This window comes from Mobula hypostoma, chromosome X1 (assembly GCF_963921235.1).
Source record: "Mobula hypostoma chromosome X1, sMobHyp1.1, whole genome shotgun sequence".
NCBI classification, from domain to species: Eukaryota; Metazoa; Chordata; class Chondrichthyes; order Myliobatiformes; family Myliobatidae; genus Mobula; species Mobula hypostoma.
Window position 1 is genome coordinate 35249434 of NC_086128.1, and position 27999 is coordinate 35277432.

General features: G+C 40.9%; 1 protein-coding gene across 2 annotated transcripts in view; it reads right to left on the reverse strand.

Annotated features, from left to right (window-relative positions):
* Positions 1-27999, reverse strand: part of LOC134340243 (potassium voltage-gated channel subfamily H member 8-like) — a 221502-nt gene that overhangs the window by 120429 nt on the left and 73074 nt on the right. For both annotated transcript variants that reach the window (XM_063037244.1, XM_063037245.1), the window contains exons 2-3: positions 14732-14965; positions 6590-6721 (exon numbers count right to left, since the gene is read on the reverse strand). In XM_063037244.1, the coding sequence (XP_062893314.1) occupies positions 6590-6721; positions 14732-14965 (366 nt within the window). The remainder of the gene's footprint in view (positions 1-6589; positions 6722-14731; positions 14966-27999) is intronic.

Consider the following 27999-nt stretch of genomic DNA (forward strand, 5'->3'; position numbering starts at 1 on the left):
CTGCCAAACAAAGCTTGGTGAGTTGCTGAAGCACATTTTATTCATCGGTGCAGTCGTAGTAGAGGGAATCCATGCTTATCATTATGGATTGGATGCTAATCAAGTAGGCTGCCTTGTGTTTGAGTTTTCTGAGTGTTTTTGGAATTATACTTATCCAGATTAGGTAAATCAGGATGAGTAGCATTCCATCATACTCTTACCTCTGTAGGTAGTCAAAAGACTTTCTGGTGTTCATTGATAAGCCACTCACTGGAGAATACCAAGACTATGGCCTATCTTTTCAATGGTCTGTCCAGTTAAGATTCTGGTGAGAGGTGACCCTGATGGTTGAGGACCCAACTGTGGCACTGTTATTTAAAAGTAATAGGGTCCATCTTTGTGGACCTGGACATTACCTGGCTCCCGCACAGCAGAATTGTTACTTGTCGCCCATCAGCACATACTGAGGACTTAATGAACTTGGCCATAAAGTTGGAACTTCACTCAGCAGTGTAGGTCAATAGGAGGGATTTCTTTATTAATAGTGAGTGTACATCTTCAAATAAATATATTCTCAGGATGTCGTCAATAATTGAAGACACCCAGAAACCAATAGAAGATGTTTGCAGATTGTTAAAATAACAAGAAAATCACTAAGGAGCGGAGTTGACTGGAATGAGGAAATTCAAGAAGGGCCATGAGAGGGAAAAATGTCAAAATGAATTTACAAATTATACCAGTAAAGATGAATTGTTGAAATGTGTTAATTATGAGGATGTAGCCAAGCATTGTTATAATGATGGATATTAGTTTGGGTCTGATACAGCTTGGGATGATAAGAATTAAAATGAGGTGAACTGGAAGGAAATTTTATTTATGTTAGATCAGCTAAGTGAAATTAAAGGAACAAGCTGCAGACTCAATGGAAATTATACAACAGGCAACTCTACTGAGTGGATGAATGTTAAGAAATTGGAAAACAAATAGTTTTTGAAGACTGTGGCTAGTTGGAAATCAGGGTGAAAGATGAACGAGTGAACCTCCAGACAACTAAGCTCAATGGTAACAAGTTAAGTATTTGAGTATGATTTTTTGCACCACATTTCAAATGTAACAATCCTCCACTCATTGCATTTTCTGAAGGAATTACCCTTCTCTTCTAGGGAGAAGCTATTGCTTCCTCTGTTCCTACCATAAGTGTTTACTAAATAAATTGATTTTGCTATATAGCAGACTGCTGATAATCATTCAACTCCTACCAACTCCAGCCCATTGCCCAAAGCAATATTGCCAATAGATATTGATTCTTGAAAGAGATTCAAAATTAATGCAGTTAATTGGGAACATAAGAGGAACTGACCACTCAAGCTCCAGAGCCCATTCTGCCATTCAGTTATTGATTCTTATCTGATTGGTATCTCACCTCCATCCACCCAGCAATTCTATTAAGATTGCCCCAAAAAGGAGACATCTATTCCAATTATAAAATTTTCATAGGCCTGGTCTTTGTGCAGAATAATTCTTCTCAATGCCACTATGGTTCTAGTTTTAAGGAGATAACCCCTTAATTTCCATTTCTTGTGAAAGGAAATAGATTATATTTATCTACCCTGTCAATCCTTTAGTCATCTTACACACTTCAAATAGACAATTCATTAGTGTTCAAAGGGATGTAGAAGTAATTAGTGCAATGTGTTCTTTGATTAATCACTTCAATGCTCAACGTACTGTATCCTGCAGATGTGAAGACAGGATTCTGGAACGGGTTCACTAAGAGCTCTGTACAGCTGTAATACAATTTCCAGCTCTTTGCTTCCAGCGCTCTTGAGATAAAGTCAAAGATTTCATCAGCCATTTAAATGATTTTCTGTGTATATCCACCAACTTCTAGTGAGAACTGGTTAGTTAGATTAACTGCTACATTGGAAAAATTATACTCATGTTTCTGGGTACAAACCTCATTGAGGAGGTAAGCACATGGAAAGTGAAAAAATATATGTAGTTAGTAAAAAAGCTCTCCACAAGGGATACTGGAGATCTGGAATCAAGTGGAAAACAATAAACTCAATTTAGAAAATGATTTGAAGATAGAGGGTGGGGAGTTATTTTTCAGAATCGTTCACAATGAATAACCCTTCTTGTAGATAGAGTCGTAAATACTGGCAGCAAAGAAACAATCCCTTTTGCTGAGTCCACACTGACCATCAAGCACATATTTATGTTAATCCCATTTAATTCTCACTCAATCAACTTTCCCAACAACTCCCTCCAGATTCCACCACCTCCCCGCATGCTGAAAGCAATCTACAATTCACTAACCAACCCACATATGTTTGGGGAGTGGGAGAAACTGCAGAACCCGAGGGATACTGAACAGAGAGAACATGCAGGGGAGGACAGGAAGAAGTACAGGGTAGTAGGTGATAGGTGAAAACAGGATGGGGGGAGAGGTGAAATAAAGAGATGGGGTTGGCTGATGAAAGAGATAAAGGGCTGGAGAAGCGGGAATCTGATATAAGAGGGTTGAAGAACTGTGGTAGAAAGGGAAGGGGGAGGAGCTCCAGAGAGAAGTGATGGGCAGTCAGGGAGATAAGGTGGGAGGGAAATGTGAATGGGAATGATGAAGGGTGGGGGGAGAATTACCATAAGTTGGAGAAATCAATGTTCATGCCATCAGGTTGGAGGAACAACACTTTATATTCTGTCTGGGTAGCCTCCAACCTGATGACATGAACATCGATTTCTCACACCTCCAGTAATGCTCCCCACCCCTCCTCCTTTACCATTCCTCATTCCCTTTTTCCTCTCTCATCTTATCTCGTTACCTGCCCATCACCTCCCTCTGGTGCTCTTCCCCTTCCTTTCTTCCATGGCCTTCTGTCCTCTCCTATTAGATTCCACTTCTCCAGCCCTTTAACTTTTTCACCAATCGACCTCCCTGCTCTTTACTTCACCCCTCACCCTCTCCTGGTTTCCCCTATCACCTACTACCCTGTACTTCTTCCCCCCTACCCCCACCTTGTTACTCTGACTTCTCATCTTTTTTTCCAGTCCTGATGAAGGGTCTCAGACCGAAACGTCAACTGTTTATTCTTCTCCACAGATGCTGCATGTTGTGTATACTGCAGAATATGGCTCATTTCTGGAAAAACATTGATTCCCTGTGCAGACCAGTCTTTTGACTGTAGGCCTGGAGAATTCAAATTTGGGTGTGACACTGAAATAACAGATGAAATTAATTTGTAAAAGAAACTAATAGAATTTGGGAGGAAGGGGATGGGGGAAATATGCTAAGATGGGGCAAAGAGAATTCAAGGCCAGTGAGTCTGTAGGGAATCCTTTTAATAAAGTTAAGCAATAATTATACACTGAATAGAATGAACTTAGTCTTGCATAAGAGAGTAATCACCAACATCTGGTGAAATTCATGCATCTGAACAGGAGATTAACATGGGAATGGATAGAGTACAGAAAATGTCATGTGGCATTTTACTTATTCATGGGGTAACAGGATTGTTTCCAAAGCCAGTGGTCATTTGCTTATCCCTCCTGCTCCTTAAACTGTATGGAGCACTTGACCATTTCAGAGACACATTGGTGAGAGCCTGGAGTACGTGCATTCTAGACCAAAGTCATCAGACTCTCATGCCTGAAAGACATTAATTTAATACAACAGACAGGACTTCCTGGAAATCCAGTAGCTTCATCACCATTATTATGGTTACCTCTTTTTTATTCTGGAGTTTTAAAAAATGTTCCCAGCTGCCATGTGGAGTTTGAACTCATTGTCTTAGATTAAAAGTCCGTTAAAGGTCTGAATTATTAGTCTAGTGTATTTCTATCAAATTCTTCTTCAGCACAGATTCAAGCTTAATTATCAACCACTTCAATTTTAAAGTGGAATTAATTATTTGGAAAAACATGTAATCTTGCATTATTTATTTATTCAGAGATACAGCACAGTAACAGGCCCTTCCGGCCCAACGAGCCCACAACGCCCAATTATGCCCATCTGACCAATTAACCTACTAACCCATACATCTTTGAAATGTGGGAGGAAACCCACACCATCACAGGGAGAACATACAAACAGTGGTGAAATTGGTGATATAATGCACTGCGCTACCTTAGTGCCCCTACTTTACATACAATTCTTTACATGTGCAGTACTCCTGGCTTGTTGATTGCTGTTGTCAATGTTGAACGATTGTTAAATGGAAACAGAATCTGGCTTTTCAAGGTGGCCAGGGCTTAGGAACACGGGACTCATTACATCTCCATATTATTACCATCTTCTTAAAATATTCTTATGAATGTGCTCTACTTCATTTTACACCCACACCTGCCTCAGTACTTCCTGTGGGTAGAATGGGTTGAAGACTAGATTCCACTCTTGGCCGTTCTAAAAGAGCAAACTGATGTTGAAATTCCAATCACAGTGAACTCCTGCACCATTTTGGGAAATGCACGCATATATGTATATCACCTCCAATGCGATTAACTATTTCTTACAATGTTAGTAAATTATAATCATATTAAATTTCTTTACCAGAAATTGTATTTTAAAACAGATTACAATAGTGAATAGCTATTGTTGTGAACTCATAGCATTTTCAAATGTTAATATTCTAAAGCAGTTTCACAAACCCCATGAAGTCAATGATAAAGAAATATTAAGGGATTCATAAAAAAACTTATTAGATTTTAGACAGTACTCTATAGCCCTTAGAGCATCTGAGCCAATATGTGGGTATATGCTGACACACTACAGCATGAAACCAATTGTCAGGAGCTTTAGTGTCACATTCAGATATTGGGCAAATCTGATTTTGTGCAATGATTTTCCAGTCTCCAAGCATTGCCTTAAAAGAAACAGACTTTAGGCATTTTGATTTTAATTAATTGCAGCACATTTAAACATTCAGATTGGTGTAGAAAAGAATAAAAATTACCAAGAAGATGAAATTTTATAAAGAGTATTATTATAAATGTTTTGGAATCACAAAGTGGGAGAAATTCTCAATTGTACTTTGGCATGTAAAAGATATTGAAGTAAACAAAAGCAATGAAGTGAACAAGACCATTAATTCCAACAGGTAGAAGCTGTAGCAATATTACAAACTTATGAATATGACTATATTATAGTTAATAAGAAGGTGTGTTGGGTTGCCTATCACTGCGAATGCCAGTCAATACAATCTCTATTTTGTGCATATGACTGAAGCAGCATTCATAATTAAATTTGAGATTTTCAAGGTTTTGGCCATTTTGGAGAGAGAGTTTAACTCAAAGATCAAAAGCACATTTTCAGAAAGCTGGAAAAACTGGAGCACCCAGAGGAAACCAAAGCGGTCATACGAAGAACATGCAAACTCCACAGTGACAGCAATAGAGGTCAGGATTGAAGATGGATCACTGGAATGTGACACAACAGCTCTGTTATCTGTGCTACTGAATTCCTATTGATGTCTGCTGATTATAACTTATACTGATAGCATAAATTGTAATCACAAGAACATTCCCAAATAACAGAGTATTGGTTTGTTATTCTATTATCATAACCAGCAGACATAGCAAGGGAGACATTCAAGGGCCAATGGTAAATTTCTCTGGGATTCACCAGCCTCAAAAGAGCTGAGAAACTTCAAAAAGCTTCTGAACAGGACACGAAGGATATATTCTGCTAAACCTGTCATGGTCTGGTCCGTGAAATCCGCATTCCGGTTCACATCCAGTCCATCGATCCATATTCCAGGTTTTCCGGTTTTCCATTGTTCTGTTGAGTGCTCTAATTGAGGCACATGACTCTCATTTGGGCAGACACATAAATACTTCTGGAGACCAGGGTTTGGCTGCTGGATTGTTCTTGTCAAAACCCCTTCCTCCTGAAGCTGTGCCTGCAATCTTGCCTATTGCTGTCAAGTTCTACTGCTGGAGCAAGGCTAGAGCTTTGCTGTGTCTAGACAGGAACTGTCTTTTTGTTGTTTGAAACTGTCTCTGTGTCTATGTCTTTGCTAGGGAGGTCTGGCCATTTGCTGCTACCTTGTGTTGAGAACTGTTGTTGTGTTCAGCATTCTGTGTATGAGTCCTGGCCCTATGTCCTATTCCCAAGGAGGGGTCCTGGTTCTGTGTTCCTGTCCTCCCCAAGACCAAGGCTCTGTGTTCTGCATTCCTGTCTCTCAAGTCCTAGGCTCTGTATTCCCATGCTCTAGACCAAGCCTCTGAGGTTCCTGTTCCCAAGACCATGTCATGTCTTTGCCTAGTTCTAGAGTCTGAGCCTGAGTCAAGACCCAGGTTCTGGGTCCTTGTCCAGTCTCTGGCTTGGAGTCCAAGCCCAGGCTCTTAGTTCCCAGTTCCTTGTCCTGTTCCTGCTTGCCTAGTCAATGTCCTAGCTCAAGTCTGTGTTCTTGTCCTAGCTCTCTAGTCAAGTCCTGTTCCTAGTACTTCAGTGTCTGTGTGTTGCATTTGGGTCTGCTCCCAGTGTGCTCCCTTATGACAAAACCACAAGTGGCAAATCAAATCTCTGCCTGAGGTGACTGGTTTGAACTGAGTAGAAGTAACAATATTTGTATAACATCATTGAAATAGCATTGTCCATTGATGCTCCTACCTTCCTTACCCTCTCCCTGATGAATTTTGCTCCTGTTATCTGTGATATCCTTAAAAGAGACTAGGAACAGTACAACTTCCCCTTTCTCGTTTTTAATCGGGACGATGTCGAGTAAACACCAGAACGCAGCTCCTGTGAGTGAAGAACAGAAAGGTTCATGTTGAAAAGGTTAGTGGAGCAAAATGATTCAGTAATCTCAATGAGGGTTCCATCACAAACAAACATTAATGTATTGTGCTTACAGAAATTCCTTTCATGACTTATTTATCATTGACCTCTTATAGTGCATGAAATGGCTTAGTGTAGAATGCACAAATATGACTCCAAATGCTGAATTGATTGACAGCCTAATTCAGATCAATGACATTCGACAGGAAATCACCCCCTGATATCACAGCCTCTTAACTAAGCTGAATTAGTTGTGACTTTCTCACAGATGGGGCATAGGATTACAGAGTCAATTAATTAGGATTCATCCAAGATATTAGGATTAGTCTAACAGAGCTAGGGTTTCATAACTCTATGTCCACATCTCTATGATTCTTCCAATGATATAACTTTAGAATTTTCTTATGAAAATAATGATTTATTTCAGATCATGTGTTGCCTTTTAATTTGAGGTTGATAGATGCTTGATAACCTGAGTTAGGACCATATTGTCAGACACAGAAGTAGCACAGAAATAGGCTCTTCAGCCCATTGAGTCTGCACTAACAATCAACCACCCATTTACACTGATCATATGTTAATCCTGATTTTTATTCTCCTAGCATTCACATCAACTCAGCAGATTCCACCACTCACCTACACATTAAAACTGTGGAAGAATGGGCTGAGAAATGGCAAATAGAATTTAATGCAGACAACTATGCAGTGATGCACTTTGGTGGGGCAATCCAGGGAAGAACATCCACAGTGAGCAGTAGGGCACTGAGGTCATACAGTCATAGAGTCATGGAGAAATACAGCACAGAAATGGGTCCTTCAGCCCATCTAGTCCATGCCAAAACCATTTAGACTGCCTACTCCCATCGACCTGCACGTAGACCATAGCCCTCCATATCCGTACTATTCATGTACCTATCCAAACTTCTCTTAAATGTTGAAATCAAGCTCGCATGCACCACTCGTGGTGGCAGCTCTTTCCACACTCTCATGGCCCTCTGAGTGAAGGAGTTTCCCCTCACATTCCCTTAAACTTCTTACCTTTCACCCTTAAATCATGACCTCCAACCTCAGTGGAAAAAGCCTGCTTGCATTTACACTATTTATACTCATAATTTTTGTATACCTCAACACTTTGAGGTAGAAGTGCAGTAGAATAAAGGGATCTGGGAATACAGATCTGTAATTCCTTGAAAGTGGTGTCACAGGTAACAGGGTCATAAAGAGAGCTTTTGGCACACCGGTCTTCATGAATCAAAGTATTGCATACAAGAGTTAGGATGTTATGTTAAAATGTATTGATAAGGGCGTATTTGGAGTATTGTGTGAAGTGCTGGTCACCTACCCACAGGGAAGATTTCAATAAGCTTGAAAGAGTACGGAGAAGATTTACAAGGATGTTGTTGGAACTTGAGGACCTGCGTAATAGGGAAAGGTTGAAAAGGTTGGGACTTGATTTCCTGAAACGTAAGAGAATGAGAGGAGATTTGATAGAGGTATACAAAATTATGTGGAGTATCGTTAGGGTAAATACATGCAGGCTTTTGCCCCTGAGGTTGGTTGAAACTAGAACTAGAGGTTATAGGATTAGAGTGAAAGGTGAAATATTTAAGGAGATCTTCTTCACTCAGAACGTGGTGCAAGTGTGGAACGAGCTGCCAGTGGAACTAGTGGATGTGTGTTTACAACTAACATTTAAGAAGTTTGGTTAGGTATATGGATGGGAGAAGTATGGGAGACTATGGTCCTGATGTGGGTAGATGGGACTAGGCAGAGAAACAAGTTGGCACGGACTAGATGGGCAAAGTGCTTATTTCTGTGCTGCAGTGCCCTATGACTCTGACTAGGAACAGTTAACAATGGCCAATTAACCTACCAACTAACACGTCTTTGATATATTGGAAGAAAGTGGAGCAATTGGAGGAAAGCCACATGGTCACTGGGAGAATATGCAAGCTATGCAGACAGCATCTGAGGTCAGCGTTGAACATGGGTCTCTGGTGCTATGAGGCAACAACTCTACCAGCTGTGCCACTGTGCCACCAAAATACAGTGTAGAAACAGACTGTTTGGCTCACCATGTCTGTCCTGATCCTGATACTAAATTAACTAATCTCATCAGCCCACAGAGAATCCATATCCCTCTATTCCCTGCCTGCTGATGTCTTTATAAACACTACTTAAGTGTTGCTATCATACCTGATTAGAGCATAGAACATACCTGCCATCACCTCCTCTGGTAATGCATCCCTGGCACTGACTCAGTCTGTCTGCTCATCTTGCAACTCTTAAACTTTCCCCCTCTCACCTTAAACCAATGTCTTTGAGCCTCCACATCCTTCCTATAGTGTGGTGATTAGAACAGTACACAATGTACCTATTACGGCTTGAGCAAAGTTTTATGCAGTTGCAACATCCCACTTCTATACGGTGCTCCAAATGATGACAGGAAGCATGCTCTACAGTTTCTTTACTACTCTATGAACCTGTGTTCAGGGAGTGGTGAGACTTGGCTATTAGGAAAGTTGTAGACCTCAAAAGACAGTAGGGATATTGTTGGATTTGGTAGTGGACATGTTGGAGAGGGCAGTGCACGAGTGGTGAGATATTGGAAAAAGCTGAGGGATAAAGGGTGACATGGTAGTGCAGCAGGTAGCGCGATCACTTTACAGTGCCAACGGTCTCCGATCAGAATTGAATTCCCGCTAAGGAGTTTGTATGCTCTCCTCGTGACCAAGTGGGTTTCCTCTGAGTGGGCACACTTTCACCCACATCTCAGTGTTAGTGAGCTATGGGTATGTTATGTTGGCACCAGAAGTGTGGTGACACTTGCAGGCTGCCCCCAGCACAATTCTCAGACTGTGCTGGTCGTGAAGTATGTTCCAATGTTTCAAAGTACATACAGAATCAAATACATGTGAAATAAAGCTAACATGAAGCTAACTCAGAGGGGATTTAATCCAATGGTATGTTATGAAGACCTAGCTGTCCAATGATTGTTACCCTCAAGTCGGTTTGACCAGAATTCCATTGCGAGGTTCCAAAGGCATGGGAAATGACTTCACCCCAGACAATTCATATGCTGGAGTGGTACCAGGTGTGTAGGAATGAATCATGACTGGAAGGACCCCACCAAAGGTTCAAAGGTGCATTTTATTGTCAAAGTATGCATGTTCAACACAACTCTGATATTTGTCTTCTCCAGATAGCCATGAAATACAGAAAGACTGTGGGAGTTGATGAAAGAAGAGATATCAACACCCCTCCCCCACCCCACAGCACCAAAACGAAAGGAAACAAAACCACCTTGCTCGTCAAAAGAAACAGCGACCGACAATAACAATCTCCGACCCCCTTCCCTGCAGAAAAAAACAGCAACAGTAACAATCCCTGACCCCCTCACCCGGAAATAAAAAAAGTGACAACAACAATCCTTGACTCAAACACTGAAAAACTGAAGGACGCCAATAAACAGTCCAATAATTGCATAAATCTCAGAATATTGGAAATGGCTTCCAATGTGATGCTGTTCAAGTTGAAATGGTTACAATTGAGCTCCACTCCAAAAATAAAGGATTTTTAAATGTAGAGCATTGAAACACAAACAGAAAGTGACTGAATTGTTAGATCTTTATGATTCTTTTCTGCATTAAAAGATGCCACTGTTCTTTTATGAAGAGGCAATTTAAGTCAGCTTTTAAAATTTGAATATCTGATATTAACAATAAAACTTTTAAAGCATAAATTCTCCATGCATCAATCTCTTTCTTACATTTTCCCAATGACATGTTTATTTTTTTAAAAGGAAAAAATATTTAAATGACTTGCAGTTGGCTAGATTTAGTCATTTAAGTGTTGTTCTGCTTTGCTAGAGCCCTTATTGCCAATCAATGTGTTAAACTCTTTCTACATGCGTGTAGTGTAGCTGTAACCAACACAGTGATGTTTCAGAGTCTTATACACCTCACTGGGGGCTTGGAATTATGACTTTTAGCGATAACTGTGAGGAGTGTTTTTCTTTAGGTGCTAACGCTCAATCTATGATGTGCAAATTCTGCAAGCAGATTCTGTACTGCTGCTGGGAACCAGCCCCAAGTGAGTCATCTTGAAGTTATCTGCTGTTCTCCTTCAACTTTCCTTCTCTCATCATACCAGCCTAACCAACGCCCAGTGCTTACAATCTTTATCCAAGGCATAGCAGCTCAGTCGATTGGCACCCAGTTCATCATCCAAAATATTCATTCACTTCACCACCAGAACATTGAGACTATAGTGTGCATCATCTACAAATACAGCATAGTCACCTAATCACCAGCAGTCTCTGTACTCCATTTCACCAGCATTGACCATCAGCAGTTAAAAACCCCAGCTCGGACTCTCGCCCATTCCAATCTATGACCCTGTCACCCTCTGCACATCTCTGACATTAGTCCAGACTCAGCTCCAGGTTTAAGTGATGTGCTCTACACATCCTGCTCTGATGCAGTGTGTAAAAGGGAAGTCCTTAGTAGGTGTAACACTGACCTTGTACAGCTTGAGGTGTTGGGCCTCAGGCGCCGTTGAATTTCCAAATGATGAGCCCACAGCACAGTGATTGTTTACTCTGCCTCTGTTGGAGGGAAACTCTACCTTACAAATAATTTGGCACTCTACTTTAGCAGTACCTGTCACTGAATAATGGCAAATATACCTTCAAAACAATGTGAACTTTTATCTTCAGATGACTGAGTTTTTTGGAGGAAGTTTGAATAGGTTAGGACCTTATTCCCTGGAGCATAGGGTAATGAAGGGAGATTTGACAGAGGTATACAAAATTATGAGGGATATAGGTAGGGTGAATACATGCAGGGTTCTTCCCCTCATGTTGGGTGAGGCTAGAATGAGAGGTTTAGGGTGAAAAGTGCAATATTGAAGGAAAATCTGAGGGGGATCTTTTCAGTCAGAGAGTGTTTCAGTGTGGAACAAGCCTTGGATAGTATTGAGCTACTTCAGAGTCACTGCACTTATCCATGTAAGTGGATGTCACCAACACTCCTGAATTGTGCTTTGTGAATGGTGGAATGGTTTTGAGGGCACAGAACAGTGCAAAACAGTACGGGCCCCTTCAGCCCATGATTTTGTGCTGACCTTTTAACCTACTCCAAGATCAATCTAACCCTTCCCTCCCACAAAGCCCTGCATTTTTCTTTCATCCATACGCCAATCTATGAGCCTCTTAAATGCCCTTCATTTATCTGCCTCTACCACCAACCCTGGCAGCCCGTTCCATGAACCCGTCACTCTCTGTGTAAAAAAAAACCTACCTCTGACATCTTGCCTTTACCCTCCTCCAATCATGCTCTCTCATATTAGCCATTTCTACCCTGGGAACAAGGTACTCTATCTATTCCTCTTATACACCTCTATCAAGTCACCTCTCATCCTCCTTCACTTCAAAGAGAAAAGCCTTAGTTTGCTCAGACTGTCCTCAAAAGTCATGTTCTCTAATCCTGGCAGTATCCTAGTAAATCTCCTCTATATCTTCTCTATAGTTTCCACATCCTTCCTATAAAGAGGCAACCAGAACTTTGCCACAGGATATCAAGCCGTTCACCTGCTCTGGCCTCTGTAATTTCTGGTCAAGGATAACCCCCAGGATATCAATGGTAGGTGATTCAACAAGAATAATCTTTATCATTCATTCTTTTATGGATTGAGGCTTTTACCAGCAAGGATCGCCCATTAGTAATTGACCTAAAATTAAAGCACTTGGTGAGTCTGGGGTCATATACAAGTTAGATCAAGAAAGGATAAAAGATATTATTCTCTGAAGGATATTTGAAGTGAAAAATGGATTTTTACTTCAAACCATTATTTTCATAGTTACCAACCATGATACCACCAGCTTTATTTATTCAGTTACATTAATTTAAAATCAATAGAGAAATTCAACTCATGTCCCTGGATCAATGGCTTAGGTCACTAGATGTCGGACAAGTACCTTAACCATTGTTGCTACTATACAATATCGAATGTTGTGGAGATGGTTAGAGCTTATCTTGTTGGAAATGGCTGTAATCTACCTGCTGTGTGGCAGCAATGTTACTTGCCATGTCAGCTGAAGCCAGAATGCTCTCCACATCCTTTTACACAAGGTATTGATTGCCTCATTATCAAAATGCAACTGCCAGACTCAAGGATAAAAGGTTCTTGGATCCCTCAAATGAAGAAATTAAGGTGTCTGGCATTTCTCTATCTTTATTGAAAGGATGGGATTGTTGTGCAGCATGGAGTGCTGAAGCATATAAGAGATTTTGTTAGATTTTGCTTTAATTTGAACTGCCTGATTTGTTCTTTCATAGAACTCCGATTGTAATCCCATTTGTACTTTTGTGTTGGATTCTTGCCAACTTTGATTAAAATGGATAGAAGAATTTAGCACTAAAATCAGTATAATTATGCCGCAGAATCATTATGTATTTAATTGATTTTCTATGTTGTATTTGTCAGAGAACGGGACTGCTTTGTTTGTTATATTTGAGACACAGAAGGAAAGGTGTCGGAAGGCCACAGATGCTGAGACTGGGGTCGGTTTTGAATAGATGCATCAGATAGTTTTGGTCACTTCAACTCAAAATACTCCACTTGCATACAAAGGTTTTAGGATGATCTCAGAGTGACCAAGACAGCTTGGTATTTAAGGTTATTATTTTCACTTAATTAGCACTTAGAGAAGATACTTAGTTGAAGTTACCTGACAACTTTGTAAGGCTGAATTTGTGTTTCCTGCAAAGGAGTTTTGAAGTTTGTAGGGATGTTGAAACTACATATTTTTTTTCAAAGAAACAGAAAAATTATTGCTTGGCAGCACTTCCTCAGAATGAATCTCAAAGGCAGAGTACAATATGCTGATGCTATTATAAAGCATGATTAACACTACCAACCAGGCATGAACCTCAAGTCAGCAGAAATTTGGCACTGATTGCTTCCCTTAAATGCACAACAGAGGAGCATTTGTACTCTGCTTCATCGATTCACTTGCTATAAAGCCAATGGAACCAAATTTTAGAAAAGGATTGCAATCCTCAGTCACTTCTACTCTGCATTAGCAACAACCAATCTGCTGGAGGAACTCAGCAGGTCGTGCAGCATCTGTGGGAGAAGAGAAACTGTTGATGCTTTGGGTTGAAACCCTGCATCTACTTTGTATGATCTGCACAAGTGAGCAAGAATGGATTATATAGTGTATTCCCAGTTTGGTTACTGGTATGCTGGTTATCTCTAAGTCAGGTTATTGGATCTACTCCAGAGGGTTGAGCATAAAGATATCTGATAACTAAATGCCTCTCTGTCAGGGGAGCTGTCTTTTTAGTTGTGACAATAAACTAAGGCTTTGTTTGCTCTCTCAGATGGATCTAAAGATTCCACAACACTGTCCTGAAGGGCAGGAAGTGCAGAACCATAGTCATAATCAATGCTCATCGCTCAATTAACATCCGCAATGCAGATTGTCTGGTGATGACACCACATTGTTTGTGATAACTCACTCTTTTTAGATTGGTTGCTGCATTTCCCACATCAGAACAGTGATCGAACTTCAAACGGTATGTCACTGGCAGCAAAGCCTTGTTATGAATGTTAATATACCAACGTGGGACCTACTTTTCTTTGACAGAACACAATAGATTGGACTGGTCATCTTTAAAAAGTGAAAAGACTTTAGCTCAAGATAGATATAAAGAATGTTGTCCAGTTTAGATTGGTAGGGTCTGTCCTTAAAGAACAGTATTTAGATCACGACCACATTTCACATTGCATATTTGTAGCATATGGACACACATGAAGTGAAAATAGGATGTTTCTTTGCATAATTCTAAGTAATAATTTATAGATGTGTATTCACCATCCAACAACCATTTTAGTGAGTTACCAAATTATGGAATGTCTCTATCACAGGATGTAGACTAGGTCCATATCCTTCAGCGCTGAACACCCTACCAGATTTCTTGTAGAACTGCACTTCTCCTTGAAACTCTTGCTTGCTGTCGAGTGCTTTCTCGATCTGAATGGAAAGCTGGGCACTGGTCTCTGCTCCGTGAAGGAACTGGCATCCACAATTCTTCTGCATGACCTCTGTACGGGCGTAGCCAGTGAGATCACAGAATCCATCTGAGCAGTAGACAATAGGAAAGCCTCGATACACTTGAGCATTTGCAAGGATAAAGTTGCTGTCTGCAAATTCAGAGAGGAAAACCAGTTGAAAAGTTTAGAAATAAAAATGTTTTTGATAATGGCAACTTACATTTCTTAAATTACGAGTCTGGCTAATGGATAGGCTTTCACTCAATGCCAGCTACATCAAAATTAGGAGGTAAAAGGGAAAACGACTCTGTGGTACTAATATTCTTATCAATGAGTGAATTTGAATATGAACTTTGAAAATAATGCTGAATCTGTTAGCATGTAATGTCAGAAAAATATCCATTCATAGTGAACATCTCCTGTCTATACATCCAGAAAAGTACAATTTTTGAGAGACTTCAGTGGTCCATCTGAAGATCACAGCTGTTTGGCTGACTTTTCACCTCAGAAAGCTGAGGAAGAGAAACATGCCCTCTTCATGTTACTGCCATTGGACAGTACAGGAGCCTGAAGATCCACCTTCAATGTTTTAAGAACAACTTCTGCCCCTCCATCAACCGAATGGTCCTTCAACCCAAGAACAGTGCCTCATTATTTGTTTTTTGCACTATTTTTGTAACTTATAGTAATTTTAATGTCTTGCACTGTACTGCTGCTGCAAAACAACACATTTCACAAATATGTCAGTGAGAGTAAATGGATTTTGATTTTACTCCATGCATGTCCATGGTATTGGTGGAACAAAAATCTGTTGACTATTCATCACTATGAGTAGATACATTACCTTTGTTTCTCTCCTCATGGATGCTGCCTGAATTGTTGCATGTTTTCACCATCCACAAGATTCAGCATATGAATGAATTAAATTAAACGAGAAGAGGAAAACCAACTGATGTGTCAAACCTGCCCCACATCATTGTGATGAAACATTTCTTCACACTCCTTCCACCACCAAGCACTGGCTGTGATTATAGTGTAGGAATGAACTAATTTACTTCATAAAAGGTTCTTGAACCAGACACCAAACTTCCAATATGCTTATATATTGACTCCGCCATGCTGTTTAGTCTGAAGAGATCTCAGAAATATTAAAATCAAGATATATTTCTCCTTTGCTATTCATTTCAACTAAGATGAAAACAGCTGTATCTCATTTTTACTTGTTACAGTACCTTGATTCTTTTGATCTCTCCAAAATGAATCTAAACAGTGCATGCATAGCAACTAGAAGTTAGTACACAATACGTTGTCTTGAGTCTTGCTAGTTTAACACTTTGAATAGGCAACTAAATTACACTTTAATGGGTCAAAATTACTGTTCCTTCTGCCATTTACATGGGCTTCTATATGCTACCAATGCATGGGCTCAGGGGTTCTCAATACCAGCCTGAATACTCCTCCACTTCGAGCAGTCATAGGCCTGAGGTTTCCTGGAGTCGGTGGGGATGTTGCGCTTTGAACGTATAATTGCCTTTTTTCCTCTATCCTCTTTCTGTGACCGGGTTTAGTCCTGATGCAGGGTTTCAACCTGAAATGCCAAGAATTCCTTCCCTCCCACAGATGCTGCTCGACTTGCTGAGTTCCTCCAGCAGATTGATTGTTGCTCCATATTTCGCCAGCTGCAGTGGCTTGTGACTACAGAGCTCAGAGCAGTGTCTGTTTCTGGAATCTAGGGTCGGGAATGTATAAAGTGATCTGCATGATGTAGCTGATTGAATGTAGCCTCGATACCGGGGACATTGGACTGATATTAGTTCTATTATCCTCCCAGTGAATTTCACTCAAGAAGGTGGCATCCATCATTAAGGAATCTCACCATCCAGGACATGCCCCGTTCTCATTACTGCCATCAGGGATGAGGTAGAAGAGCTTCAAGATGCACACTCAACATCTTAGGAACACCTCCTTCCCCTCTGCCATCTGATTTCTGAATGGACCATGAACACTACCTCATTTTTTGCACTACTTATTTATTTTTAATATTTCTTATTGTAATTTATAGCAATTTTTAAATGTATTTCAGTATACTGCTATTAAAAAACAACAAATTTCATGAAACATTTTGGTGATAACAAACCGGATTTCACATGCAGAATGATTTGGGGATCGCAGGTCAGCAAAAGGCCATCAGTGATAACACACTCGCTGATGAGCTGATATTGCACAGTTTGCAACTCTGCCAATGTCCTCCGAAGTCCGAAACCCTTCTGAGAGGTACATGGCAAAGCAGTAATCAGTTACTGCCCTTCATTGTACTGCCATTTCACAAAATAGTCGCGTATTGTGGAAGTGACGATTCCAAATATCATTCGCTCAGCTATCAAATATCAAAATGAGGAGAGAACAATTAATGATTGCAGATGTCTTTTGTTTTTTTTTTAAACATTTTGAGCAGCATCTTAACATTTGAATAATGATTAATACTGACAAATGTGAAACTAGCTGATTCTAGTTACTCAGCCTCCCTGTATGTGGGAGTTGAATAAATGCTCTCAGTTAAAATAATAAGTGCCACTGATGCACTCCAGGTAAATGACTTTTATGCTCTTTACACAGCTGAGCTTAGTAAAACCTCCAAATGGCTTCTCCAATGAGGTCAAGGTCATTCGGTTAAAATCATTTGAACAAAATCCAATAGGAAATATTAATGTAAGAAAGATCTAGGTTAGTCTGTAGGAGATTAATGTTATTGGCTATGCAATGATGTAATGGGAAGTTGTGTCCCACAAATGTTTTGGCAGAAAGTCAGGAAAGCAGAAAAATACCAAATGGAACTGGAAATTGGAAACTGCAATGCAGTTCTTTAACTATCAAAAGGCATGGAGAATGGAGCTTCCTCTTCCAAGCATCATAAGCTTAAGCTCATTTGGAATATTGCAGCCCATGTACTAACTTGCACAAAATCTCAATCATCCATTACCCTTGTGTTTGTTGCTGGTTAAGCAATACTTTGTAACGAATAATTTCAAGCCTCCATGGCCTTACCCCTTCCCAACTCTAAGCCTCCCTAACATTAGAAATGTCTAATATGCCAATGTTCCTCTAGTGTTGTGCACACATGTTCAATACCAAAGTGTGTATTCAAGAATTCCTCCATTCCTCCTCTCCACCAATCTCTCCCTCCTTTTACATTGCACTCCTCCTTTAAGCTGAACTTTAAAACTTGCGACTTTTATCCATGGATTTAGACATCTATCCTATTGGCTTTTTTAATAATAGTTCTTGGACTGTTTTGCTATATTAAAAATGTTTTATAAATTTAAACTATTGATAGTGTAATGCTGAGAGGCAGATTTATATGTGTAATTCCTAACTTGATTCCCTCAAAAATCACTAAACATGTTGTTATGGGGGAAGTTCCAGGAGGAAACATTCAGAATATTAGCCTATTTCTCCCATAGCCATTGTAGGACAACAGTCAGAAAGATGGAAAACATGAAATCCTGCACCATCCATCTGCATTTATGAATGATGGATAGGACCAAAGATTCACCTAAATGGCTAAGGTGATTTCAATTGCAGTCCACTGATAGATGAAGAAATAATGGTATGATAGAGATCTGGAATTTTTTTTCAGCTGATCACTCTTTATTGAAACTTCAGGACAGGCCTGGAGCTGGAGTCTGAAACTCACAAAATAGTCTGGATGCCATTAGTGCTTGCAAAGGCAGTAAAAAAAAAAGCGTCGTTATGCTTGCTTAGCCCCAAACTATAATGGATACTGAAGCCACACCATACAAGTGAAACCTGGGCAGGAACAGAACCTCAGGTAGTCTTGCTACTGGGACAACCACTCTAAAGGCCTACCCTACTGAGGCAGGGAGGAACCTCTTTTCCCAGAGAGTAGTGAATCTGTGGAATTCTCTGCCCAGAGAAAAAGTGCCTTGTTAAATATATTAAAGACACAGTTAGATAGCTCTTTTGCATAGCAGGGGAATGAAAGGTTGTGGGGAAAAGGCAGGTAGTTAGACCCGAGACTTGATATTAGAAAACATACCTGATATTGTATGGCAGAGCAGGCTTGATGGGCCTCTTATTTCTTATGTTTGTTATGTTATTTATGTCACTTGACATAACGCATTAGAAAGTTTGAAGACTCTATTTCTATGGCTTCAGTTTATTCATAGAGAAAGTTTGTTTGAAGAGAAGGGAATCCAGTGGAATACAGCAGGACAAAGCCCTCACTTTGACACACATGGCATGTGAAGGCTCCTGCCACTTCAGCAGACATTCTGTTGGGCATCATTAAAGGATGTGACCAACTGTTAGACAGGGAGTTCATTGGAAGCACACCAATCACAGATGGCATGCCTTGTGTGGTACTAATTGACAATGCGATAAAGATGCTGTCAACCATTTTCTAGGCCTGGCAAATTCACCTGAGACTGACCATGGTGATGAGCCTTTCCTGATGCCAACTAACCTAGAGGTAGGTGTAGCAGACTGCTCCAGAGATAAAATCTCCTCAGAAGCCTCTCCTGCAGGAGCGGTTCAGTTTCAGTAGCCCCAGAAGAGGAGGCCCAATGCTGGAAAATGCAAATTCAGGCTTGTGAAAAAAGATCCACATTCCTTTCTGCACGCTGGTAACTTACATAAATTAGGTAAAATAAAAGGAAACAAACCAGATACTATCACCTTTTTTCATCCAGGCTGACCAGCCATTTGAACAAGGAGGGCTGCAACCCATAAATCAGTCACAACCAGTGGTGAACTAAAAGGCTGGATACATAGAGTGAATTCAGGAAAAAGAAAGAGGTCCAATGGGCTGGCATCAAACCTTCAGCATGTTATTGACCTTACTCAATGTACAAGCATGCTTAAGGGTTTTAAAACTGTCTTTTTATGCTGAACACAAATTAATAGTGTCTATGCCCAGAAAGGAACAAGGTCTCCATTTAGCACCTCAGAACGTGCCAGTTCAAATAATCCCTTGCTGGCAGTCTTCTTGTTGGGAATGAAATTTGTTTAGTTATTTTCTGATGGTGAAGACTCATGTGTGAAATTGGGCAGTAGGAAGACAATCTGAGCTGATGTGAATCCACAGCAGGGAAATTGAAATGTTAAATTAATGGAGCAGTGAGTTAAGCTGGAAGCAGCTGTGTCATATCTGAGATAAGAGCATTTCACACTGAGCATGTGTGCTTGACAGACCTCACCAATTATTTTCCATTCTCTCCTCGTGGGAGAGGATTCTAGACTTCATTTACACTTTGCGTGGATGCAGCAAGGTCTAGAATTTAAGGAACCAATGATCAGGCAAATGCCGAAGCTGCTTGGGCCAAAACCTAGTTTTCCACATCCAATTACTGCAAATACTTGAATTGCATTCCAGACTTATAGAACATACAACAGTACAGCACCGTTTTGATCCTCAGACCCCTGCATTGTGCTGACTTATATAAACATACTTTATGAGCAATCTAACCCTTCTTTCCTACACAGCCCATAACCATCAATTTCTCTTACATCCATGTGCCTAACTAAGAGTCTCTTAAATGCCCCCGATGTATCAACCTCTACCACCACCCTGGCAGTTCATTCTAAACACTCACAGCGACCTCTGGCATCTCCCCTAAACTTTCCTCCACTCACCAGCAACACATGACTGCTGGTGCATTGGCCACTGCTGCTCTGGGAAAAAGGCACTGGCTGTCCATTCTATGCCTGTCATAATCTTATACACTTCTATCAAGTCCCATCTCATCCTCCGTTGCTCCAAAGCGGAAAGCCCTATCTCCCTCAACTTTTCCGCATAAGACGTCCTCTAATCTAGGTAGCATCCTAGTAAATCTCCTATAAAGCTTCCTATGATGAGATGACCAGACGTGAACACAGTAGTCCCTAGTGTGGTCTAATCAGAGCTAAATAGAGCTGCAATATAACCTCAGAGCTCTTGAACTCAATCCCCTGGATAAGGCCAACACTCAATATGCCTTCCTAACCAGCATATCAACCTCTGCAACAACTTTGTGGGATCTATAGATGTGGGCCATAAGATCCTTCTGTTCTTTCGGCGTTATGAATCCTGCTAATGGTCTTGAACTCCACTTTCAAGTTTAATCTTCCAAAGTGCATCGCCTCACACTTTTCTGGATCAAACTCTATCTGCTACTTCTGTGCCCAATTCTTCATTCTGTCTATATCATGTTGTAACCTAGGACAACCATCTATACTATACCCAATACCTCCAACTTTCATATCATCTGCAAACTTGCTAGAGCACCCCTCCACTTCCTGATCCAAATCATTTATAAAAATCACAAAGAGAAGGGTCCCTAGAACAGATCCCTATAGAATACCACCAATCACCAACCTCCAGGCAGAAGCTCTCCATCTATTATGACCCTTTGCCTTCTGTGGGCAAGCCAATTCCAAATCTACGCAAACAAGTCTCCATGGAACCCACGTCTCATGACTCTTTGGATGTGCCAACCTTGTCAAATGCCTTACTAAAGTCCATATACACCACATCACTGCTCTAACTTCATTCACCAAGTTGCTTTGGTATGTCTTTGAAAACTGAGTTAGGCTTGTGAAGCAAGACCTGCCCTCACAAAGCCAAGTTGACAATCCCTAATAAGACTGCTTCTCCAAATGCTTGTAAATCCTATCCCAAAGAATCCATTTCCATTACTTTGTCCACCACTGACATACGACTCACTGGTCTATAATACCCAGGATTGTCCCTATTGAACAATGGAACATATTTGCCATCCTCAGTTACCACTCCTGTGGCCAGGAAGGACACAAATATCATTGTCAATGCCCCGGCAATTTCTTCCCTCACTTCCTGAAGTAACCCATACTTAACTTATCCAGCCCCTGTGATTTATCTGTCCTCATGTTTTTCAGAAGTGCCAACACTGTATCTTTCTTAACCTCGACACATGCCAGTACATTAGCCTATTCTATGCTGACCTCAGATTTATTAAGGACTTTTTGTGGAGCATACTCGCTGGGCAAAATGGCCGAGTTCTGCTCCTATATCTTGTGGTCTTTCACTAGTGAGCACTAAAGCAAAGCATTCATTAAGACTATAAGATATAGAGCAGAATTAAGCCATTTGGCCTATCAAGTATGCTCCACCATTTCATCAATGCTGATCCTATTTTCCTCTCAGCCCCCATCTCCCCCCTTCTCCCCACATCCCTTCATGCCCTGACCAATCAAGAATCTATCAATCTCTGCCTTAAATATACATAAAGACTTGGCCTCCACAGCTACCTGTGGCAACGAATTCCACAGATTCACCGCTCTCTAGCTAAAGAAATTTCTCCTCAACTCCATTCTAGAAGGATGCCCCTCTATTCTGAGGCTGTGTCCTCTGGTCTTAGACTCTCCCACCATAGGAAACTTCTTCTCCACATCCACGCTATCAAGGCCTTCCACCATTTGATAGGTCTCAATCTTCCCATTCTTCCCTCATTCTTCCCAATTCCAGCAAATATAGGCCCAGAGCCATGAAACACTCTTCATATGACAAGCCACATACATCAAAGTTGCTGGTGAACGCAGCAGGCCAGGCAGCATCTATAGGAAGAGGCGCAGTCGACGTTTCAGGCCGAGACCCTTCGTCAGGACTAACTGACGGAAGAGTGAGTAAGGGATTTGAAAGCTGGAGGGGGAGGGGGAGATGCAAAATGATAGGAGAAGACAGGAGGGGGAGGGATGGAGCCGAGAGCTGGACAGGTGATAGGCAGAAGGGGATACGAGAGGATCATGGGACAGGAGGTCCGGGAAGAAAGACGGGGGGGGGTGACCCAGAGGATGGGCAAGAGGTATATTCAGAGGGACAGAGGGAGAAAAAGGAGAGTGAGAGAAAGAATGTGTGCATTAAAAAGAGTAACAGATGGGGTACGAGGGGGAGGTGGGGCCTAGCGGAAGTTAGAGAAGTCAATGTTCATGCCATCAGGTTGGAGGCTACCCAGACGGAATATAAGGTGTTGTTCCTCCAACCTGAGTGTGGCTTCATCTTTACAGTAGAGGAGGCCGTGGATAGACATGTCAGAATGGGAATGGGATGTGGAATTAAAATGTGTGGCCACTGGGAGATCCTGCTTTCTCTGGCGGACAGAGCGTAGATGTTCAGCAAAGCGGTCTCCCAGTCTGCGTCGGGTCTCACCAATATATAAAAGGCCACATCGGGAGCACCGGACGCAGTATATCACCCCAGTCGACTCACAGGTGAAGTGATGCCTCACCTGGAAGGACTGTTTGGGGCCCTGAATGGTGGTAAGGGAGGAAGTGTAAGGGCATGTGTAGCACTTGTTCCGCTTACACGGATAAGTGCCAGCAGGGAGATCAGTGGGGAGGGATGGGGGGGACGAATGGACAAGGGAGTTGTGTAGGGAGCGATCCCTGCGGAATGCAGAGAGAGGCGGGGAGGGAAAGATATGCTTAGTGGTGGGATCCCGTTGGAGGTGGCGGAAGTTACGGAGAATAATATGACAAGCCATTCAGTCCTGGAACCATTTTTGTGAACCATCTTTGAACCAGTTTCAGCACATCCTTTCAAAGATAAGGAGCCCAAAACTGCTTACAATACTCCAAGCGAGGCCTCACCAGTGCTTTATAAAGTCTCAACATTACATCCTTGCTTTTATATTCTAGTCCTCTTGAAATGAATGCTAACATTGCATTTGCCTTCCTCACCACAGACACAACCTGCAAATTAACCTTTAGGGAATCCAGCACAAGGTCTCCCAACTCCCTTTGCACCTCAGTTTTTTGTACTTTCTCTCCATTTAGAAAATAGTCAACCCTTTCATTTCTTCTACCAAAGTGTATGACTATACACTTCCTGACACTGTATTCCATCTGCCATTTCTTTGCCCATTTTCCTAATCTGTCTAAATCAATCTGTTCTTCCTCTACTCAAATCAATCAATCTCTACTTCCTCAAAACTCCCTGCCTTCCACCTATCTTCATATTGACTGCAAACTTTGCAACAAAGCCATCAATTCCATCTTCTGAATTATTGACATATAATGTAAAAAGAATTGGTCCCACACAGACCCCTGTGGAACACCACTAGTCACCAGCAGCCAACCAGAAAAAGCTCCCTTTATTTCCAAGCTTTGCCTCCTGCCAATTGGTCACTGCTTTATTCCGGTAATACCACGGGCTTGTAGTTTGTTAAGCAGCCTCATATGTGGCACCTTCTGAAAGGCCTTCTGAAAATCCAAGTACACAACATCAACTGATTCTCCTTTGTGTAAGGACCTTCCCTACCTCCTCAGCATCCAGACACATTTCTCCTTTAACCCCAAATGACCCTACCCTCACTCTTGTCATCGTGCTGTTCTTCATGTATGCTTTCAGGTTTTTCTTATTCCTATTCATGAAGGCCTTCTCATTTCCCTTTCTAGCTCTCCTAATTTCCTTCTTAAGCTCCTTCCTGGTTACCTTATAATTCTTAAGAGCTCTGCCTGGTTTTGGCTTCCTAAACCTTAAGTATGCTTCCTCAATTTTCTTGACTAAATCTTTCACCTCTCTTGTCAACCATGGTTCCTTTACCCTTTCCCTACCTCAGTGGGAGAAATCCATCCAGAACCCCAAGTCCATGTTTCCATTGTGCATTTTCCTGAGAACATCTGTTCCCAATTTATGCTTTCCAATTTGTGCCTAATACCACCGTAATTAATCCTCCCCCAATTAAATACTTTCCCACATCATCTGGTCCTATCCTTGTTCATGACTATGCTAAAGGTCAGGGACTTGTGGTCACTATCTCCAAAATGCTTTTCCACAGAGAAGTCTGTCACCCGGTCATACTCATTGCCTAGTACCAGATACTTTCCTCTAGTCAGCTTGTCAGGAATCCTTCCTGGACACACCTAACAAATTCTACCCCATCTAAACCTTTTGTACTAAGTGGGTGTCATCAATAATAGGGAAATCGAAGTCACGCTTCTAATATTTTTCAGCTTTTTATGTGCCAACCAGAACCCATCAGCACAGCTCAAAGTTCATCATGCATGTGGATATATCCTCGTTAAAATAAATTAACTGGAATAAAATACAAAACACAAAGGGAGATCATATCATTGAAAAACAACAGTGTCCAACAACACACACGTCAGAAATGCCAAAGTACTCAGAAAGGAACTGCAGAAGCATCATTTCGTTGATAGAGCAACATTCACGCCTCTGCACTCTTAGCATCTGAGACTCATGTTGAAAAACTCAAATGCAGTGGATTTTCAGAATTGAATTTCACATTGAGGTCTCAGGAGAACATCAACACACCTCCCTTGACAGATGCTTGAGATAATGTTAAAAAAATAGACGGCACAAGGACCTTCTAATGAATAATACACAGCTGCCTACATTAATATTGACATTAATGAATGACAAATTCCTGCACAGTTGTTTTCAAACCTCTGAGTCAAAGCTGGCTAAGAATTGAGTTAAAGCAGCATTTTCTATTGATTTTTAAAAGTAACCTATCTTTTTTTCAATACAAGCTGTAATATAACTCTACCACTAATTATTTTTGAGAACAATATCTCAAATTTAGAGCAATAACTCCAGCAAGTCTGTAAATTCCAGTTTTTCTTTCCTCCCTAACAGTTGGAACATTAACACCTTTCAACACTAGACTCAAGCATGTGGCAATAGTATCAACACTTTGTTAGTTATAAAGCATTTGTGATGTCCAAGCATTGTAGGGGATAACAATTGTGCTTTGCATGAAAATACAATGGTGTAATAGTGTTCCCCACTGGAACCTTGCCAATCTATCTGAAGCCATAGAGACTGATCTTCATTGGTGCAAAAGGTATGCGTATTCATGGAAATTTCCTCATCTGTTACCTATGGTTGCCCACAGTAGCTGTGTATAATTTAAAGAGTCATGAAAGAAGCTGCTTTCATCTGTGCAAGGCACAGTCACCCCTGGAGTTCATTAAGTGTTGGCCCTTAACTGGAAATGCTGCTAACCTGGTTGCCCCAAGAATACCCAAATGGAAGGTTATAGGTTATGTAGGGAGGGGAGGGTTTGATTCATCAGGGAGTAATTTATAAAGGTCAGCACAACATTGTGGACCAAAGGACCATCCTGTACCATACTGATCTATGTTCTATGACATTAAACCAAGAAGTTGAGGACATGCAGCACCAATTGCCAGCTGCACAGGATTTATTTGCAGAGCTGACAGGAGCCAAGTTTGACAAGCTTTCATCAAACTAAGTCTGTCACATTTGTGGTTAAGGCAAACACATTCTTAAACACCAGACATACGTGACAAACCAGATCTGTCAAACATCAAAGATCTTACAAGCCACTGTGAAGGAGATATTACAAGGGATAGATCACAGACTATGCAATCCAAATAATTGTCTAATAACTACAAGTACCAAGGGAATACATTTTGAATATTTGAAATGTTCAATTGGTTATATGAACACAATAAAAAGAAGAAAGTGTATGTTCATAAAGAAGTCACTTTTCTTGGATGAAAGGATGAAATGGATTGCAACCAGAAAAAGAAAAAGTGGAAGAAAATGTGAAGGCCAGACAACTGAGAGCATTACATGACTTAGATTTTCCCTCAGCATTGTATGGTACTAAGCTGGACTTTTGACAGCCCTTGCTGAACTGACACAATTAATGAAGAATGATAAAAAATAAAATTGAAGCAAAACAATAAAAAACACTTACAACTTAAAGGAAGCTCAGTGAGTGAGCCTATTGTTTCACTCTGAATTATGGATTTGGTACTGTTTCCAGTCATGTAATATGTAACATTAAAAAAAACAATTCAAGTTCCACCATGTGCAGCAATGAAGATTGAAAGTAGCCGTGGTCAAATTGAGAAAGAGATATTAGGAATAATCTCTGCAGTGAAGAAGTTTCATCAGTCCCTATTGGGTAAACCTTTTACTTTAGTTACAGACCATAAGCCTTTGTTAGCGATCTTGGACCTAAATCAGCAATACCATTAATGGTTGCATTGAGAATGTAAAGTCTGGCTATTCTCTTACCTCAATATGATAATCAAATGTGTAAGTTTAAAACAAAAATGCTATTGCAGATGAGATGTCAAGATTGCCAAATGTGAATTCGCATGCAGGGTGCAAATGCATAATTTTCACCGTGAAAATTAATGGAAGATGATTTTCCGCATTAGAAATATTGTTCTAAAATGAGTATACAGGAAAGCTTTAAATATGCAAATAAATGTCCAAATGTGGTGGTTGCCCAGTGCATCCGACAATGAAAGGAACCCTGTGCAGGAGAGTTTTTAGAATGGAAAAGACATTGCACAGGGCCATTTCCACTCTCTTGGCTTGGGAAGTTTGGGTCCAGTGGTACGAGTAGTCATAACAACTGGGGTCTTCCTTGGTTGCAGTGGGTGACCATGACTTCTTCTATCCCTATCCCTCATCATGACCTTCACTCTCCATGAAGCTTTGCTGAATCATCTTCCTGGCCGTTGGATCCAGATGTAAACACAAGACTATTCTGCAACTGATTAAAAACACTATGAATGAATATGAGTTGTTATGTCAAGCAATTTTGGTATTGTGATCACAGAAGGAATTGTAAGTTTTATATCTTGATGTGGAATAGGTAAAGATCTCAAAGACCTAGAGTGTAGGTCTCAAACACAAGAGATTCTGCAGATGCTCGAAAGGGTCTTGGCCCAAGATGTCAACTCTTTATTCCTCTCGATAGATGCTGAGTTCCTCCAGCATTTTATGTGTGCAAGTCTTGCCGTGATTGCAAAGCTAAGCCAGTAAAAATTCCTATATTGAGTTGGAGCAACAAACAAAATACTAGAAGGCCTCAGCGCATCAGGCTTTGGAGGGAAATGATACTTAGTGTTTTTGAGATAGTCGAGCCCTTCATATGGAGTGAGCTAGTCCAGATGAGGTATCTTGACCTAAAATATATCATTCAGATGAAGTGCCTCAACCAAAAATATTGACCGTTCATTTCCCCCAACTGAATCTGCTGTACCGAATAAAATGACTGTATATTTGAGTGAACAGAGATAGTCTGTACTGTACTGGTCAGTGCAGGGATTGGATGATAGTGCAGATGAATGAGTGGCTGAGGAACTGGTGCAGGGGGCAGGGTTTCAGGTTCTTGATCATTGGAAACTCTTCTGGGGCAGGA